At 32.9% G+C, this 17566-nt stretch overlaps 1 protein-coding gene across 1 annotated transcript in view; it reads right to left on the bottom strand.

The window, feature by feature from the left end:
* Positions 1 to 17566, bottom strand: part of SPTLC2 (serine palmitoyltransferase long chain base subunit 2) — a 129644-nt gene that overhangs the window by 68576 nt on the left and 43502 nt on the right. Inside the window, exons 3-7 of the mRNA XM_074289885.1 lie at positions 16173 to 16327; positions 14918 to 15066; positions 13244 to 13368; positions 2288 to 2381; positions 455 to 560 (exon numbers count right to left, since the gene is read on the bottom strand). Coding sequence (XP_074145986.1) covers positions 455 to 560; positions 2288 to 2381; positions 13244 to 13368; positions 14918 to 15066; positions 16173 to 16327 — 629 coding nt within the window. The remainder of the gene's footprint in view (positions 1 to 454; positions 561 to 2287; positions 2382 to 13243; positions 13369 to 14917; positions 15067 to 16172; positions 16328 to 17566) is intronic.

Here is a 17566-nt window from a genome sequence, read left to right as displayed (position 1 = left end):
ATAAATATTTGAAACAAGATTTTTTTAAAAAAGAAGTTGTCAGCTTGCATAATTGTAGTCAGCAAATATACATTGCAAGGAAATACATTTACAAGCAAAATCAGACCTTAACAGAAGAGAGAAAAATAAAAGTGTGGCATAATAAAGATTGATGAAGTCAGAATAAGAAGACTTATACTCCCAGCTATGTCACTAAGTATTAGTATAATTTTAGGCAAATAGCTTCCATGATTCAAGCCTCAGTTTTCCTACCTGTAAAATAAGAATACTTAAGATCAGCTTTAAAATTTTTTATTTATAACACTACCTCAAAGGGTAGAGAGGATGATTTAAAACTAATTAAAGCATTTTATAAATCTAAAAGCATTATACAGAATTATCAATGCTAATTCTACCACCATTACTATTTGATTTTATGGAATAACATCATCAAGATGAAGGGCTACAATATTACCTGTATATTCCCTCTACAAGAATGAGGATTTTCTTCCATGGCCTTCGTGTTCGAGGTTGTCCATACACAATGGCATCTTTTAACAGTTTCTCAAGGCTCTGCATATCTAGAGCAAATAGAAAAGAATCATAATAATCCAGACCAAATCTTCTTTTCCTTCATTCATTCCAAAAATACATAATTTATTGCATTTTTAAATTTTTTAATTGAAGAAAGGTGTCAGAAATGGAATAATATTACAATGTGGAAAAAGACGAGATAGGAAAGGGGCATCTAGGTGGTGCAGTGGATAGAGCACCAGCCCTGAATTCAGGAGGACCCGAGTTCCAATCTGGTCTCAGACACTTAACACTTCCTAGCTGTGTGACCCTGGGCAAGTCACTTAACCCCAGCCCCAGAAAAAGAAAAAAAAGGAAAAAAAAAAAAAAAAAAGATGAGATAGGAAAGATAGTTAGCTTGAATTAAAAAGTCTTTCATTTGGAATGTCATCAGAAATTACTGAGAACCTGATTAAGTTAACATGACCTAATTGATCCAATTAGTATGACTAATACTGGTGAGAGCTAACTCAGCTTTTTAAAGGGCAGAGACTATGTCTCTTTCATATGTTTTATAAAAATATGCTACCTTGCTTTTTTACACAAAGATGATATACTCTACATATGATTAATTTTTCCCAATATTGGTGAAAGATTTGTATCACTAGCTCATTTACCCTCTCTCTTGCATACCAGCACGGACTTGTAAAATGGGTAGCCTGGGATAGTTCTAATCATGGAATGCTACATTCCTATGTAGGACTGAACTCATGGTTTTGACTGTTATTACTCTAACCAATAAAGTAATTAGCCATATAGTTCTGAGATAATGATTCTTTAAACAAACAAAAAATCCCACAATTTTTATATGAAGAAAAGAATTATTTTAGTTTAGGAAATATAAAACACTTCCTATGCTACACCTGGGCTAGAAATTTATACTGGGCTTAATTCTTGGGCTCCTACTTTTTTCCACTTGCTCCTTAGAGGGCTTCATTCTGAGAAATAATTTAATGGTCACTTCTGTGGCTATAGTTTTCCTGATCAGAATGAAGTTTTCATGTTAGATTCTAAGTTCTAAATACCACAACAAGCCACATACTTTTGCTGGGTCTGATAAACATCAAGGTAAATTAGGAGGGGAAAAAATCTGTTTAGCATAAAACCTGGAGGGTGATTTTAAAAGAAAAATGCATAACCCTATCATAAAAAGCCTTTTAAAAATAGAAATGGAAAGATGGCAGAAGATGTGAAAAACATGGCATTAGAAAAAAAATAAAGCAGCAGAGTATAGATGTTTAAATCTCAAGTCAACATATTACTAAACAAGTCAAATGATAATTAACCCAGATATCAAGAATATTTCTAAACACATGCTTTGTAAAGTTGAAACCAAAGTTTCTGTTACAGTCAAGAAAGTATGTAAAGTTAGATGGAATATATGAAAACATGCTAATTACTTTAGCTTTTCATGTATATTCAGAAGGAAAGAAGAAAAATTTAGGAAGCTTATTTTAGAATTCAAAGGAAAAAATATTTCCAATATAATGATTTATATGTAGAAATTTTGCCATTTTTATACTATGAAGAAGAACTGAACAACAAAGGGAAGAAAGAAGATAAGAGAATAATAATTTTGGGAGAAAAAGCCCTCCTTTAGGTCTTTCCCCATAATCTAACTAAAAAGAGAACAAGTACTAAAAGAACAGAGACATCTTTGTTTCTGTTATTTCCTCTATATTTTCCATTATAGTCATAGTGCAATGACTAATGAGAAAACATTGAAAACACTTACTATTGTGCTTGAAGACCCTAATTGTTGCTCCAGACAGCCTTGCTCCAAGAACTAGAGATGCATGATTCAGTTCATCACTCAATATGAGGCAGCCCTGTGTAAGAGTCAGAGGAAAGAAAAATTGGAGAGAAAAAACAGGTTACCAAAAAAAAAATAAATAAATAAATAAATAAAAAACATTAAAAATGCACTCACTTGTCTGTTAAAGCAGAACTAACCCAAAAGCAAAGCCACAAAATTTGAGAGGAAAAAAAAAGTCAGCATGAAAGAAAATTAAAAACAAAAACAAAAAAACTTTCTTCAGGCTCAACTTAATAAAGGATATATATCTTGGAGACTGATTTAAAAAACACCAACAACAATAACACCTTACACTTGCCAATTCTATCATGCCAAGAACTGAAGACTTATTAAACCATGTCATAATCAAATGCATAGCTTAACATATATCAAAGCTCTTAAATTTTGTAGTTTAATATTCCCTTCAAAAATGCATGTCATATGCCTTTGTAGAAGATTGTACTTGGATGATTACTACAATATTACTTGTATATTTCAGATTAGTATTTGGATGATAATATACTGTGGATTCATAGTTAAGTCTTTACTGCTGAGTCTTATTCAGCAAGTCCATCTCTTATGTCATGTAGAGGCTTCAAAGATGACTTTAATAAAAATGCACTGAAATAGAAGAATTAAAAAAAAAAAAACATAACACATATCTGAAACCTCTTTAATTTCATAGAGATCTGACTTGTTTGTTCTGAGGTTTTTAATATATGTTTTATATTTCTGAATGGAGAAAGGAGAGGAACTGGGATTAAGGGAGACACTGTTTTCCCTTACACAGAGTCTAATATTTGCTCTTTATTAATGTCACAAATGGAGTGCAAAGTCAAAGTTGTATCTTTGCTCCTAAAACAAAGCACAGAGCTCCAATCTGCATAAAGATACTTATTTTTGCTGAAGCAGGAAAATGTGAGATTTTTTTTACTACTTATTTAATCACTCCCAGATACAGATGTTCCACCTTCCTATTGTCCTAAGACTTCAAAATAATCATGCCAACAAGATTGTCAATAATCTTCAACAGGTAAGACTTGTACTCAAAAGCAGATTTTCCTGTCAAAAATCTTTCAGTGAACTAAACTATCTTCATTCCTGGCATGGTTCAACATAGGGGATTCAATTTATTGGCCAAAACAAACCTCGCAGAAAAAAGTTCAGCAAAGCTATACCTCATTAATGCAGAAATTAGAATTTCTTCTCCCTCTTTTTTTTTTAAGATAGTATTTTATTTTTCCAAATACATGCAAACATAGTTTTCAACATTCACCTTTGCAAAATCTTTTGCTCCAAAATTTTCTCCCTTTTTTCTCCCCTTCTCAAGACAGCGAGCAATCCAATATATAGATTAAACATGTGCAATTCTTCTAAACCTATTTTCATATTTGTCATGTGGCACAAGAAAAATCACATCAAAAGAAGGAAAAATGAGAAAACAAAAAACATGCAAACAAACAATAAAAAAGGGAAAATACTATGCTTTACAGCCAGGGGGGGGAGGGGGAAAATTCAAATACCAAGGAGCCACAATAAAGATCACTCAGGATCTAGTAGCTTCCACCTTAAAGGATCAAAGGGCCTAGAATATTCCAAAAGACAAAGGAAATTGCAATGCAGCCAAGAATAAACTACCTTATTAAACTAATCTTTTCTTCAGGAAAGAAGATGGGTATTCAATTAAATAGATGAATTCCATTTATTTCTTATGAAAAGACCAGAACCAAATAAAAAATCTGACCTCCAAATGTAGGACTCAAGAGAAGTATAAAAAGGTAAAAAGAACTCTTGAGAACTGTATTTCTGTTATGGGTATACATAGAGAGTGCATGTATAATTTGATATATATGAGCAAAACTACAAAACACTTTCCACACAAATAAAGTCGGATCCAAACAATTGGAAAAATATCAGATGTTCTTGGATAGGTAGAACGAATATAATAAAGATGACAATATTATCTAAATACTATCTATTTATTTAGCGCTATAACAATCAAACTTCTAAAGCAACTATTTCATTGACCTAGAAAAAAATAACAAAATTCATCTGGAAGAACAAAAGGTCAAGAATTTCAAAGGAACTAATAGGGGAAAAAAAAAAAAAAAAAAAAATCAAATGAAGGTGACTTAACTGTACCAATCTAAAATTTTATTATAAAGCAGCAGTCATCAAAACCATTTGGTATTGACTAAGAAATAGGTTAGTTGATCAGTGGAATAGGTTAGGTTCACAGGACAAAATAATAACTATAGCAATGTAGTGTTTGACAAACCAAAAACCTCAGCTTTTGGGATAAGAATTCACTATTTGATAAAAACCGCTGGGAAAATTGGAAACTAGGTGGCATACACTAAGCAGTAACCCACACTTAACACCATATACCAAGATAAGATCAAAACTGGGCTCATGATCTAGGCAATAAAGAATGATATTATAAATAAATCAGAAGAACATAGGATAGTTTACTTCTCAGACCTGTGGAGGAGGAAGGAATTTATGACCAGAGGAGAACTAGAGATCATTATTGATCACAAAATAGAAGAGTTTGATTACATCAAACTAAAAAGTTTCTGTACAAACAATACTAATGCAAACAAGATTAGAAGGGAAGTAACAAATTGGGACAATATTTTTACAGTTAAAGGTTCTGATAAAGGTCTCATTTCCAAAATATATAGAGAACTGACCCTAATTTATAAGAAATCAAACCATTCTCCAATTGATAAATGGTCAAAGGATATGAAGACAATTTTCAGATGAAAAAATTGAAACTATTTCTAGCCATATGAAAAGATGCTCCTAATCATTATCAATCAGAGAAAGGCAAATTAAGACAACTCTGAGATACTACTACATACCTGTCAGATTGGTTAGAATGACAGGGAAAGATAATTTTCAATGTTGGAGGGAATGTGGGAAAACTGGGATACTAATACATTGTTGGTGGAACTGTGAATACATCCAGACATTCTGTAGAGCAATTTGGAACTATGCTCAAAAAGTTATCAAACTGTGGATACCCTTTGACCCAGCAGTGTTGCTACTGGGCTTATGTCCCAAAGAAATGATAAAGGAGGGAAAGGGACCTTCATGTACAAAAATGTTTGTGGCAGCCCTTTCTGTAGTGTCAAGAAACTGGAAAATGAATGGCTGCCCATCAATTGGGGAATGGCTGAATAAATTGTGGTATATGAATGTTATGGAATATTATTGTTCTTTAAGAAATGAACAACGGGATGATTTCAGAGACTTACATGAACTGATGCTGAGTGAAATGAGCAGAACCAGGAGATTATACGTGGTAACAACAAGACTATATGAGGATCAATTCTGATGAACATGGTTCTCTTCAACAATGAGATGATTCAAACCAGTTCCAATTGTTCAGTGATCAAGAAAGCCATCTACACCCAGAGAGAGAACCATGGGAACTGAGTGTAGACCATAACATAGCACTTCCACACTTTCTGTTGTTTGCTTGCATTTTTGTTTTCCTTCTCAGATTTCTTTTTCTTTCTAAAAGATCCAACTTTTTTGTGCAGCAAGAAAACTGTATAAATATGTATACATATATTGTATTTAACATATAATTTAACATATTTAACATGTTTTGGACTACCTACCATCAAGGGGAGGGGATGAGGGGAAGGAGGAAAAAATTTGGAACAGAAGCTTTTGTAAGGTTCAATCCTGAAAAAATTATCCATGCATATGTTTTCTAAATAAAGATATAATAATTTTTTTTTAATTTTTTAAAAAAGAAAATACTATGCTTTGATCCACATTCAATCTACATAGTTCTCTCTCTGGATGCTGATAGCATTTTTCATCACAAGTCTATTAACTTCCTTGAATCATCTCTTTGTTGAAAAGAGCCAAGTCCATCACATTGATCACAATGTTCTCTTGGTTCTGTTCACTTCATTTAGTATCAGTTCATATAAGTCTTTCCAGGCTTTTTTAAAAATCAGCCTCCTCATTATTTCTTATAGAACAATAATATTCCAATACTTTCTTTTCTTTTTCTTTTCTTTTTTTTTTTTTTAATTTTGCTGAGGCAATTGGGGGTTAAGCGACTTGCCCAGGGTCACACAACTAGGAAGTATTAAGTATCTAAGGCCAGATTTAAACTCAGGTCCTCCTGACTTCAGGACTGGTGCTCTATCCACTGAGCTACCTACCTGCCCCTCCATTACTTTCATATACCATAACTTATTCAGCCATTCCCCAACTGAAGGCATCTACTCAATTTCCAGTTCCTTATTTGTTATAAAAAAAAAGCTACAAACATTTTTGCACATGTGGGTTCTTTTCCCTCTTTTATGTTCTCTTTAAGATCCAGATCCAGTAGTCTTCTCCCTCTTTCAACTGCCCAGGTATCATAAGAATATTGTTTCTGTACTTCTTCAAACAATCTGACTTGATTCAAATCATAATTCAAGCAATGTCAACTCTCTAATTTATATTAGGTAACTCCAATAAAACTACCCTAACATGAAAGAAAAAAAAAGAAAAAAAAAGAAAAAAAAAAAAAAAAAAAAAAAAAAAAAAGATCATCTATTTGAAGAAGGGCTATTTATATTCTTCTGATCCCATTAAGTTTTGAATCCAATCACTTATGGGACCTAGTATGTTCCTGGAATATATTTTTACCTTAAAATTACTTAATTTTCCCTTTGCCTGCCTTTTTTTTTCCCCTCAAAAGAGTATTGGGGGGGGGGGTGAGGGGGAGGAACACAATTAGGTGGTGCAGTGAATAGAGCACCAGGCCTGAAGTCAGGACAATCTGAGTTCAAATCTGGTCTCAAACACTTAACACTTCCTAGCTGTATGACCTTGGGCAAATCCCTTAACCCCAACTGCCTCAGCCCAAAAAAAAAAAAAAAAAAAGAGTATTAAGAGTACTTTTCCAGACTAAAAATCAAGTAACCTCTGAAACAGTTCACATGCATTTAAAGGATTATTCACGCAGCAAAATGTTACAACAAGGTTAACTGGATTTCAACAGATGGGATCATGATATATGAATCAAGCAGACTCATGTTTACAAGTGACTCTTTTGGCATGTTTTACTAGAAAAGCAAGGTCAGTGAGTTATCTAAAAGGTGTGTGACCAGGAAAGCTAACCACACCTCAGCATAACTTACAGAAGAATCCACTGTAAGGTCTATTAGACTAATAATTTCTCATGCTCTTCAATGTGCACCCTCCTTTAGTACTTGCTTTTTGCCTAGGTTGATGTCTAATATATATATATATATTATTTTATTTATTTTTTTCATTTACCTGAACTTAAACTTCCCCAGGTTCTTAGCAATATAAAATTTCCCCCTGGAAAGCCAAGACTGGTTCTCACAAATGAAATCCCTTCACTCTGTTCCACCCCACCCTGATAATGTTTCTTCTTTCCAGGGTCAGCATCATGGGATAGCTAGATTTGGAATTAGAAGACCTAGGTCAGCTAAGTACTGACTCTGATACTTAAATTATGTGAAGATAGGCAAATCTTTCTTTATCTAGGCCTGTTTCTTCATCTTACAGATAAAGATAATTTTTATGCTTCCTAACAATACACTAGGATTTTTATATCACTCTCTCTATACCAGGTTCCTCATGGGATTGCTCTAAGAAAGCATTTTGTAAACCTTGAAGTTTTATATAAATTAATTTTCTCTTCTTTTTCATCCTGCTACCAGATAACACCAGAGCACCTGGAGGGAATATCAATGTTTCCTTTGACTCTCTGAACTTGGTACCAGCAAGGTAATTTAACAACCCTCAATTTAAATGATACAAGGTCAAAGAAACAATTTGCTAAGGAATTATTGGGGGGGAGGGAGAGAATAAAACTATCTTGTTTTAGGAAGGTTAAGATAGTTGAAATTCAAAAGTAAAGTAAATGCTTTTGTATGTCTATGACCTTTTTCCTCTAGAATCCAGTTTTTATCTCATTCTATCAGTACCCATTTACTAGTCACTAAATTGGCTCATGCTTTATATGAAGCCCAGATTGTTTCTCTTTAACTAATGTTGCAGCCTAAACCAAGCCTATCTACATAGCTGTTTTATAACCCTGAAAACCAAACTTTTTGTCCAGCGCTCAGAAGTAAATATCTTTTTACTTCTGATATCAAAACTGGTGCCCTTTTTGAACTCCCAGTTTCTGAGAGGCCTTAACTGCAGATCCAATGAACATACTGAACTCTCCAGCCTACCTTTAGTTTTTCTCTACTTCTTCATGGTCTTGATGTAACAAATCATTTGTAGAATTCACTCCCTCCTAATCTTATGAATATATATCCAAAGTCCTACCTTAGAGTTTTTATAATACCATAAAACCATAATATTATACAGTTTTTATGACCAGGAAGGGAAGAATGATGTCTTACACATCTAAGTTTTCCTTCTCTCTTCTAATTAGGATCATAAATTTAGAGAAGGAAAGAACTTTAAAGGTCTTCTAATCCAAATACCTCATTTTACATGAGGAAACTGAGACCCAGAACTTAACTGATTTGCCCAAAGTCACACAGCTAGTCTTTAAAATGGCATTCAAACTGCAATGAAGTCCAATGACTTCAAAGTCATTTTCCAACATACTACAGTGCCTCTTGGTTCCTTCAATTCCTTGTCATGCCTTTTTTCACTTTATGTGTATTTATTTAGCCTAATAAAACTCTTGCTACATGATAAAAACAAACTCATGTCTCTAGAGTCAGGATAAGATATTAAACTGATCCTCTATTCTGTAAAGTACTGGGAAATCTTTTGAAATTTGAAGAAAGTAGAACAGCTAGGTGGAACAGTGAATATCGTATGAGCCCTGGGGTCAGGACAAAATTGTCAGACCCCAAGGTCACACAGCTGGGCAGTGTTAAAGTGTCTGAGACCAGATTTGAATTCAGGTCCCCCTGACTTCAGGGCTGGTGATTTATCCACTGTGCCACCTAGCTGCCCCTATTATGCTCCTATGTCACCTTTAAGTGCCATTGATATTTCACCACATGGTACACTGGATACTGAAATATCAATGTCAATGCTTCCATATCACTGATAAAAATAAGAGTACAAAAATGTCAGAAAATTTATTTTATGTAAGTTGCCTAATTTTATCTACAAATGCTTTCAGAATGGTCTCATTAGCTCTTTAAAAATTGGTTTTCTAATATAAGTTTTAAAAAATGTAACAATCTTTTAAACATATTTTTATTTTTGTCATGTTGTAAAGGAAAAATCAGAACAAAAGGCGAAAACCATAAGAAATAAATAAATAAATAAATGAATGAATGAATTAATAGATAGATAAATAAATAAATAAATAAAGCAAAAATAAAGGTGAAAATAGTATGCTTCAATCTACATTCAGTTTCCACAGTTCTTTCTCTGGAAGAAGATGGCATTTTTCCATTCTAAAACTACTGAAATTGTCTTGAATAACTACACTGGTTTTTTTTTTTTAATTTTTGATTTTTTTCATTTACAAAATATATGCATGGATAATTTTTCAGCATTGACAATTGCAAAACCTTCTGTTGCAACTTTTCCCCTCCTTCCCTCCACTTCCTCCCCCAAAAGGCAGGTTAACCAATACATGTTAAATATGTTAAAAACAATATATGTATACATATTCATAGTTATTTTGCTGCGCAAGAAAAATCATACTTTGAAATAGTGTACCATTAACCTGGGAAGGAAATCAAAAATGCAAGGATTAGACAAAAATAGAGGGATTAGGAATTCTATGTAGTGGTTCATAGTCATTTCTCAGAGTTCTTTCGCTGGGTATATGTAGCTGGTTCAGTTCATTACTGCTCTACTGGAACTAATTTGGTTCATCTCATTGTTGAAGATGGCCATGTCCATCAGAATTGATCATCATATAGTATTGTTGTTGAAGTATATAGTGATCTCCTGGTCCTGCTCATTTCACTCAGCATCAGTTCATGTAAGTCTCTCCAGGTCTCTCTGAAGTCATCCTGCTGATCATTTCTTACAGAGCAAAAATATTCCATAATATTCACATACCACAATCTATTCAGCCATTCTCCAACTGATAGTCATCTACGTAGTTTCCAGTTTCTGGCCACTATAAAAAGGGCTGCCACAAACATTTTTGCACATGTGGGTCCCTTTCCCTTCTTTAAAATCTCTTTGGGATATAATCCCAGTAGTAACACTGCTGGGTCAAAGGGTAGGCACAGTTTGATAACTTTTTGAGCATAGTTCCAAATTGCTCTCCAGAATGGCTGGATGTATTCACAATTCCACCAACAATGTATCAGTGTCCCTGTTTTCCCACATCCCCTCCAACATTGAAAATTATCTTTCCCTGTCATTCTAACCAATCTGACAGGTATGTAGTGGTATCTCAGAGTTGTCGTAATTTGCATTTCTCTGATTAATAATGACTTGGAGCATCTTTTCATATGGTTAGAGATAGTTTCAATTTTTTCATCTGAAAATTGTCTGTTCATAAAAGGATATGAACATTAATCAAGTGGAGAATGGCTTGATTTCTTATAAATTAGAGTCAATTCTTTATATATTTTGGAAATGAGGCCTTTATCAGAACCTTTGATTATAAAAATGGAATAACTGCACTGTTGAGAAGAATTAAGTCTATCTCATAAGTGATCATCACATTATTTTGTTACAATGTACACTGTTCTACTTCTGCTCACTTCGCATCAGTTCAAGTCTTTTCAGACTTTTCTAAAATCAGTCTGCTCATCATTTCTGTTGACCAATAATATTATATTACATCCAATTAACATAACTTATTTAGCCATTCCCTAATTAATGGGCATTCACTCTATTTCTAGTTCCTTGTATATGTATTATACTAGCTGTGTGACCCCGGGCATGTTGCTTAACCCCAAATGCCTTGCAAATAAATAAATAAATAATGCTAGGGATGGTCTATTCCAAGATCTTCATTTAGCAGAGACTCAAAGTCTCATCATTACCAGTGATATTGCTTATTAAGGCCAGAGACACTTTTTGCAGTAGCAAAGAATTAGAAACACAACAAATGCAGGAGCATGGCTAAATAAGATACATGAGTATAATTAAATACACTAGAGAACTGCGAGAAAGGCCTGAAGAATTGAGAGAGATTTATCATGAAGATTTATATGAAGTTGTATAAAGAGAAATTATCAGGACAAACAGGAAAACAATAAACATGATTATGACAATGGAAAGACAACTACCACAAAAACAGAAACAAAAATGCACATTATGTCAATAATCATAAAATTTGGCCACAAAGAAAAGGTGAGAAAATGGAATTCCTTCCTTGAATGTTACATGCATTATTAAATGAGTATGTTGGTTGGTTTGTCATGCTGAACTGCTTCTTAACCCATTTTTCTTTTCTTTTCTTTCTTTTTAAAAATACTTTATTACAAGAGATGATTCTCTAGGGTATAGCAGGGGGAGGGATATTTTGGAAAATAAAAATGATATTAAAATAAATTTTTTAAAAAACTTTTTTTTTAAGTAGAAAAGACAGGTCTACCACCTCCAAAATAAATTTATTGTCCATTACACTATTTCCTGAGCATTCAAGGGATATTGGCACATGTATTATACTAATATTCTTCTTTGGTAGTAGCAATGAAACCTAATACCCCATAAAATTATATTTCTTGTTGAGCAACCCTGTAATCAACTCATTTAATCACAGAATGAGAGGATCCTAAAATTTATATCTGAAAAGGATCTCTGAGGCCAGAAAGTCCAAATTTCTCATTTTATAATGGAGGAAATTATGGCACAGAGAGGTTAAATGACTTTGATATTACACAATTTAGCAAGTATCTGAAGACAGATGTGGATTTGATCTTCCTGATTTCAAGTCTGAGATTCTATCCACTGAACTATGCTGCCTGCATACAACTCTCAGGAAAACAAGTAATCTTTTCATTTATTTGCAAGGTCTTTATGTCTACTAGTTTCATTTATATTAATAATGTCAATATATAATTCAGTTCCTCCATGTCAACTCAGTCACTGTAAAAAGAATATATATTAGTCATTTAAAATTGGTGTTTGTAGACTGACTAAGCCCTATTAGCCTCCTTTTTATGGCAAGCTGTACGGGACCAATGTTCCCTTTGTATTTTTGTCCATATCACATATGACCTAGTTGAAAAAAATTTTTTTTTAATGGGAGCAACATTCTAGTAACAAACTCCATAAGTAGTTAGGTTGATCTAAAAACAGCAGATATATTCTCTTGTCAAAAAATTTATACACATAATTATTATCCATACATATACTTGCTAGAGCTTGTTGGCACAACAAAGCCCAGTGTCATCCCAATGCAATGATGAAGACAAAAGAATAGGACTTTGGGAGCAGCTAGGTGGTACAGTGGATAGAGTACCAACACTGAAGTTAGAAGGATCTGAGTTCAAATCTGTCCTCTGACACTTAACACTTCCTAGCTGTATCACCCTGGGCAAGTCACTTAACCCCAATTGCCTCAAGGGAGGGAAAATAGGACTTTTGTAGTTAATCTTCTACATAAGATGAAAAGTCACTTAAATTATTTTTTTGTTAAAAGTCTAACTTTACTAAAATAAAAATTTTTTTTTGCAAAAATAATTAAGATAGTAATAGATAAATTTTAAAATCTTAAATTAATAAAGAATCACAGGTTTACTTATAGTAACTACATTTGCCATGGAGTATGCTTATCTGAAATCTGGCAATCACTGAACACAGGTTTGATTGAATCACAAACAAAACAAAATTGAGTGAAATTAAGAACTAATCCTTTTTTACCTTAACTTTTCAGCAAAAATCAAGGGGGAAATAATCACTTTTTCAGCAAAATCAAGGGAAAAATGATCACAACTGATATTCAATTAGTTACTGTCTTACCTTGCCAACAAGAGCAGGGATATTCATTGAGTTGGTTGCAAAACCCATTCCATATGCCATGGCTGCTTCTACTCCCAAAAACCTGGCCACTAACTTCTCTAGCTCTTCATGCTTATCCAGGTTTCCTATAAACAGAATGAATACTAGCTTCAAAAACTCAAACTTTCTAAATTTAAAAATTACTTCTAGGTTGAATCCAAGTAGATAGAATATTTAGAGTTATGTGAAATGATAACATTTTAAAAAGTATAGCAATTAAACATTCATAATTTGAAAGATATATTAATACTATGTAGGCACATAATCAGCATCTAACTGCTTACTGAATAACCTATGTGGTTTGATATCTGCTACATGTGGCTCTAAAGCAATGTTCCTTCCACACATTAGGACAAAAAGTTATATGAGCTGAACATCTTAATGTAAGATCTTTCTTTTTTAATAGTATTAGCCAGAAAATCCAAAGTACTTTAGGGTATCTTCCTCTCCTCCGAAAAGGCCATCCAAGGTTCAAGAGAAATACAGGGGCAGCTAGGTGGTGCAGTGGTTAGAGCACCAGCCTTGAATTCAGGAGGACCCGAGTTCAAATCTGACCTCAGACACTTGACACTTCCTAGCTGTGTGACCCTGGGCAAGTCATTTAACCCCAGCCTCAGGGGGAAAAAAAGAAAGAGAGAGAGAGAGAGAAATATAACATGCCTGACCTCTTGGTTCAGCTTGCTTTTCATTGGAATCTACTTTAGTGAAGGAATTGAGTGTTTTCTCTAGGTAAATGTTTGTTTACACAGTTATGATTTTGCAACTAGCATTAATAGCACTAATATGATCTTTTAGAATATAATAACTTAATATTTTAACAGATGTCGAAACTTGTACCATTAATCAAGAGTCACACAAGGCTGAGTATTACAGGAGAAAAAAGTTGTCAGTGGCACTAGTCAATCTGGTAAGATTAACGTAAATTTTGTAATTCAAATATGATTTTGTAAGCTTAATGATACTATAAAAACAAAGAAGGATAAAGCTGTCATTTAACATTAATAACCAATTCAGACACATTTTTCTTTCATTCTGCCTCTGAAATGAAAACAAAATTTGGTCTTTTAAAAATCCATCATACAAAACTATCTTCTGTATCATGACAGAGCTTTCTTATATCAAGTAACTAGTTGCCATTTAGTAAAGACTTAGTAAGTTAATCATTTAATAAGGACACTTAGAATGGAAACAATAAGTCTGCTAAGTTTCATAATCAAGATGTTGTTAATTTTATGATTTATGATCACTTAATCCAATTACCTTTATTTTGCAAAGGATGCAAATGAATTCCAGAGGAATTAAATAACTTACCCAATGTCATGAAGAAAAAAAAAAAAAAAAAAAAAAGGTAATATTAATAATACTTTACAGAGCCTAGTACATAATAGATGTTTAATAAAAAATGTTTGTTGAATGATTACTTAGGCCTTCTGATTCCAAATCCAGTGTTCCTTCCACCAAATTATATCTGTTATTATCTGGTGTGAGCAATAATTGAAACTTCATATGATGAACTATTCGATTTTAATGTTTTGACTATGTGAAATTTATACCTATAATTTTGAGAATTAGTTCCTTAACTAATAAAAATTCATAAACTTCAGTTTTTCAAATGAAATCCTGGGCCAAGCTTACCAATTTCCTGCCTAGTGCTACAAACTCCAGCTCCATACTTCTCCAAGATTTTGGCTGCTGCTTCTTTGCACGTCCCAGTGTTTTTTGCAAATCCAAGATAGTTGTAGGAACCCATGTTGATAACATCTTTAATTATATTTCCTGTGTACCTGTGTGTTACCATGGTCAATGAAAGTCATAAGTCAAAAGAAAAAGAAAAAGAAAAATTAAAAATAAATATACCAATGGAATAAAAAACTGCTAGTGACTACAGTAAATATAATCTTACATTTTAAGGGAATATTTGCAAATGTGGATAATGGAAAGTAAAATACTTTAAAGAACCAGTTAACCAAGGTAAGAATTTAGAAATGGGTCTGTTTATCTTGGATAAGTGGTTATGGTAGCTCAAGTAATATGGTAGATGTTGTGTGGGAAAAGAATGTTTTGATCTATTTGGCACCAGAGAAGAGAATTAGGAACAATGGACAGAAATTGCACAAAATATGTAGATCTATATGAGGAACACATTAACTATTAAAGATATCTTAAAATGGATCTGCTTCCCTCAGTAGATAATGAATTTTTTTATCCCTCTGTGTCTTCAAGCAATAGCTATATGACTACTTTTCACTGTCATATGTGGATTAAATTGGACTACTAGTGAAATTCTTTTCAACTCTATGATTCTATGTTTCTCACAGACTTTTTGCTAATCAAATGTTAAAGCCACAAGAAAAAGAAAACATACAACACATAGTCTGTAAATAACTTGACATTTTTCCATATATCATGCAAATGTTAAAGCGCTTGTTAAAATAATTTATGAATAACATTTTCCAGACTTTCCCCCTCCTCTTTTGGGGGAAGGAGTAACATTTACTTATTATAACCCTTTAAAAAGTAAAAAAAAAAAAAAAAAAAAAAAAAAAAGACATTTGATTGTAATAAGGAGCATAAGGTTGGTTTTGTTTTTTGAGGTCAAATTTAATGGCCTCAAAGCAACACAACACATGTTACATTATTGGCTAGGTTTTTAATGCCAACAAAGTTAAATGTAACAGAAATATAAAATATCAAAAAAGAACTTTAGACACTCAACAATTTTAATCTAATTTCCAATGAAACCTGTAGGTTTCTGGTGGAAATTAAGCTTACCAAGAAAAATAAAAAATAAAACTTTCCTTCAATCCATTATTGAATGTCTCCAAAATTAAGTCTATTTTGTTTCTCACTAGAGTTATCATCTGGGAAAATATCCATAATACAGACTTACTTAAATGACCAATTATAATCATGGGAATGTCTTTCCATGATGTCCACCTTGGCTCCAGGCACACTACAGATTGGTCGGTTCCAGTTGTCTCTAATCCGCATGTAGAGGTTTCTTGTGTAGAAGTTTTCAAAGTCCTGATACAATGAGACAAAGTCCTGGACAACAAACAATAAAATAGAGAAAAACCATGATACTCAGTTAGAATTCACATTTCAGCCAGCAATTGATGCCAAAAAAAGAAAGATAACTACTATAACTTTTGGAAGTTCAAGACCTATAGTTTCAAACGGTTTCATAAAATTCACAAACCAAACTCATATTTCCATCACAACAGATCTTAAAGAAACCTAAAAGGTAACAGAAATTTAAAGGGAATAATTACGAAATCTAAAAGGAAATGAAAACTCTTAAAGTGTTGATATTCTGAAACTGTATGGGATCCATGACATCACAAATGTAGTCACAGTCTTAAGGCATGAAAACTATAATCCTAACTATGACTTTTCTTCCTATGCAATTCTTAGCCTCTTTCCATAAATCCTCCAAAGAGCAATTTTATAATATATTCACAAGAATCCTTCCTCCCTTCAGATATTTTAATATTGGATTACTTTCTGTCTCCTGGAGGGGATGGAGCAAAAGAGGGAGAAAATTTTGGAACACAACGTTTTGCAAAGGTGAATGTTGAAAACTATCTTTGCATGTATTTTGAAAATAAAAAGATCAAAAAAAAAAAAAAAAAAAAAGATCTAACTACTATTCCAGATTTTCCTTAGTGATGTCTTTTAAAGCTGAAGCTTCCCCTAGTTTAAAAAAAAAAAAAAAATCACTAATTAAGAAGACATTGGGAAAGATTTCCTGTCTTTTCAAGTTACTAGATGTGAAATAATGGAATATCTATTTCTACTGATCTAAGAAAAAAGTAGACAGCCAACTTAATTATTTAAAAAAAAATTTTTTCATTTATTATTATGTATCCATAGCACATGAAGATTATATATAATCTGCACATGTATATGCATACCATTACCTATAGATATGTCTTAAGGATAGGGACTACAACTGTAATTTCACTGCTGTAAGGAATTTCTAGGTAAAAAAATTCCCTCTATCAATGCAAATCATTCCCTTCTCTCTAACTTCTTAGTGAAGAGAATTAATTTTAATGCTGTATCAATTAATTGTTAATATTAATTTGTGATATTCCCTTTTCTGTTCAAAAGGCCATTTCTTCTGTTAGCTTAAGGAGAAACCCTCCTGGGACATTCTACTTGAGGAATATAATTTACTCCCAGACCCCAAGACCTCTACTTGAGCAGGGACCCTTACTATTATTTATCTTAGAAACAAAAGTAACAGCAGGGACTCTCATTTTTGTTTACCCTATAAACAAA

The sequence above is a fragment of the Sminthopsis crassicaudata genome, chromosome 2 (assembly GCF_048593235.1).
Source record: "Sminthopsis crassicaudata isolate SCR6 chromosome 2, ASM4859323v1, whole genome shotgun sequence".
NCBI classification, from domain to species: domain Eukaryota; kingdom Metazoa; phylum Chordata; class Mammalia; order Dasyuromorphia; family Dasyuridae; genus Sminthopsis; species Sminthopsis crassicaudata.
Note: the sequence above shows the minus strand (reverse complement) of the source record. Positions and strands in the feature narration are given on the sequence as shown.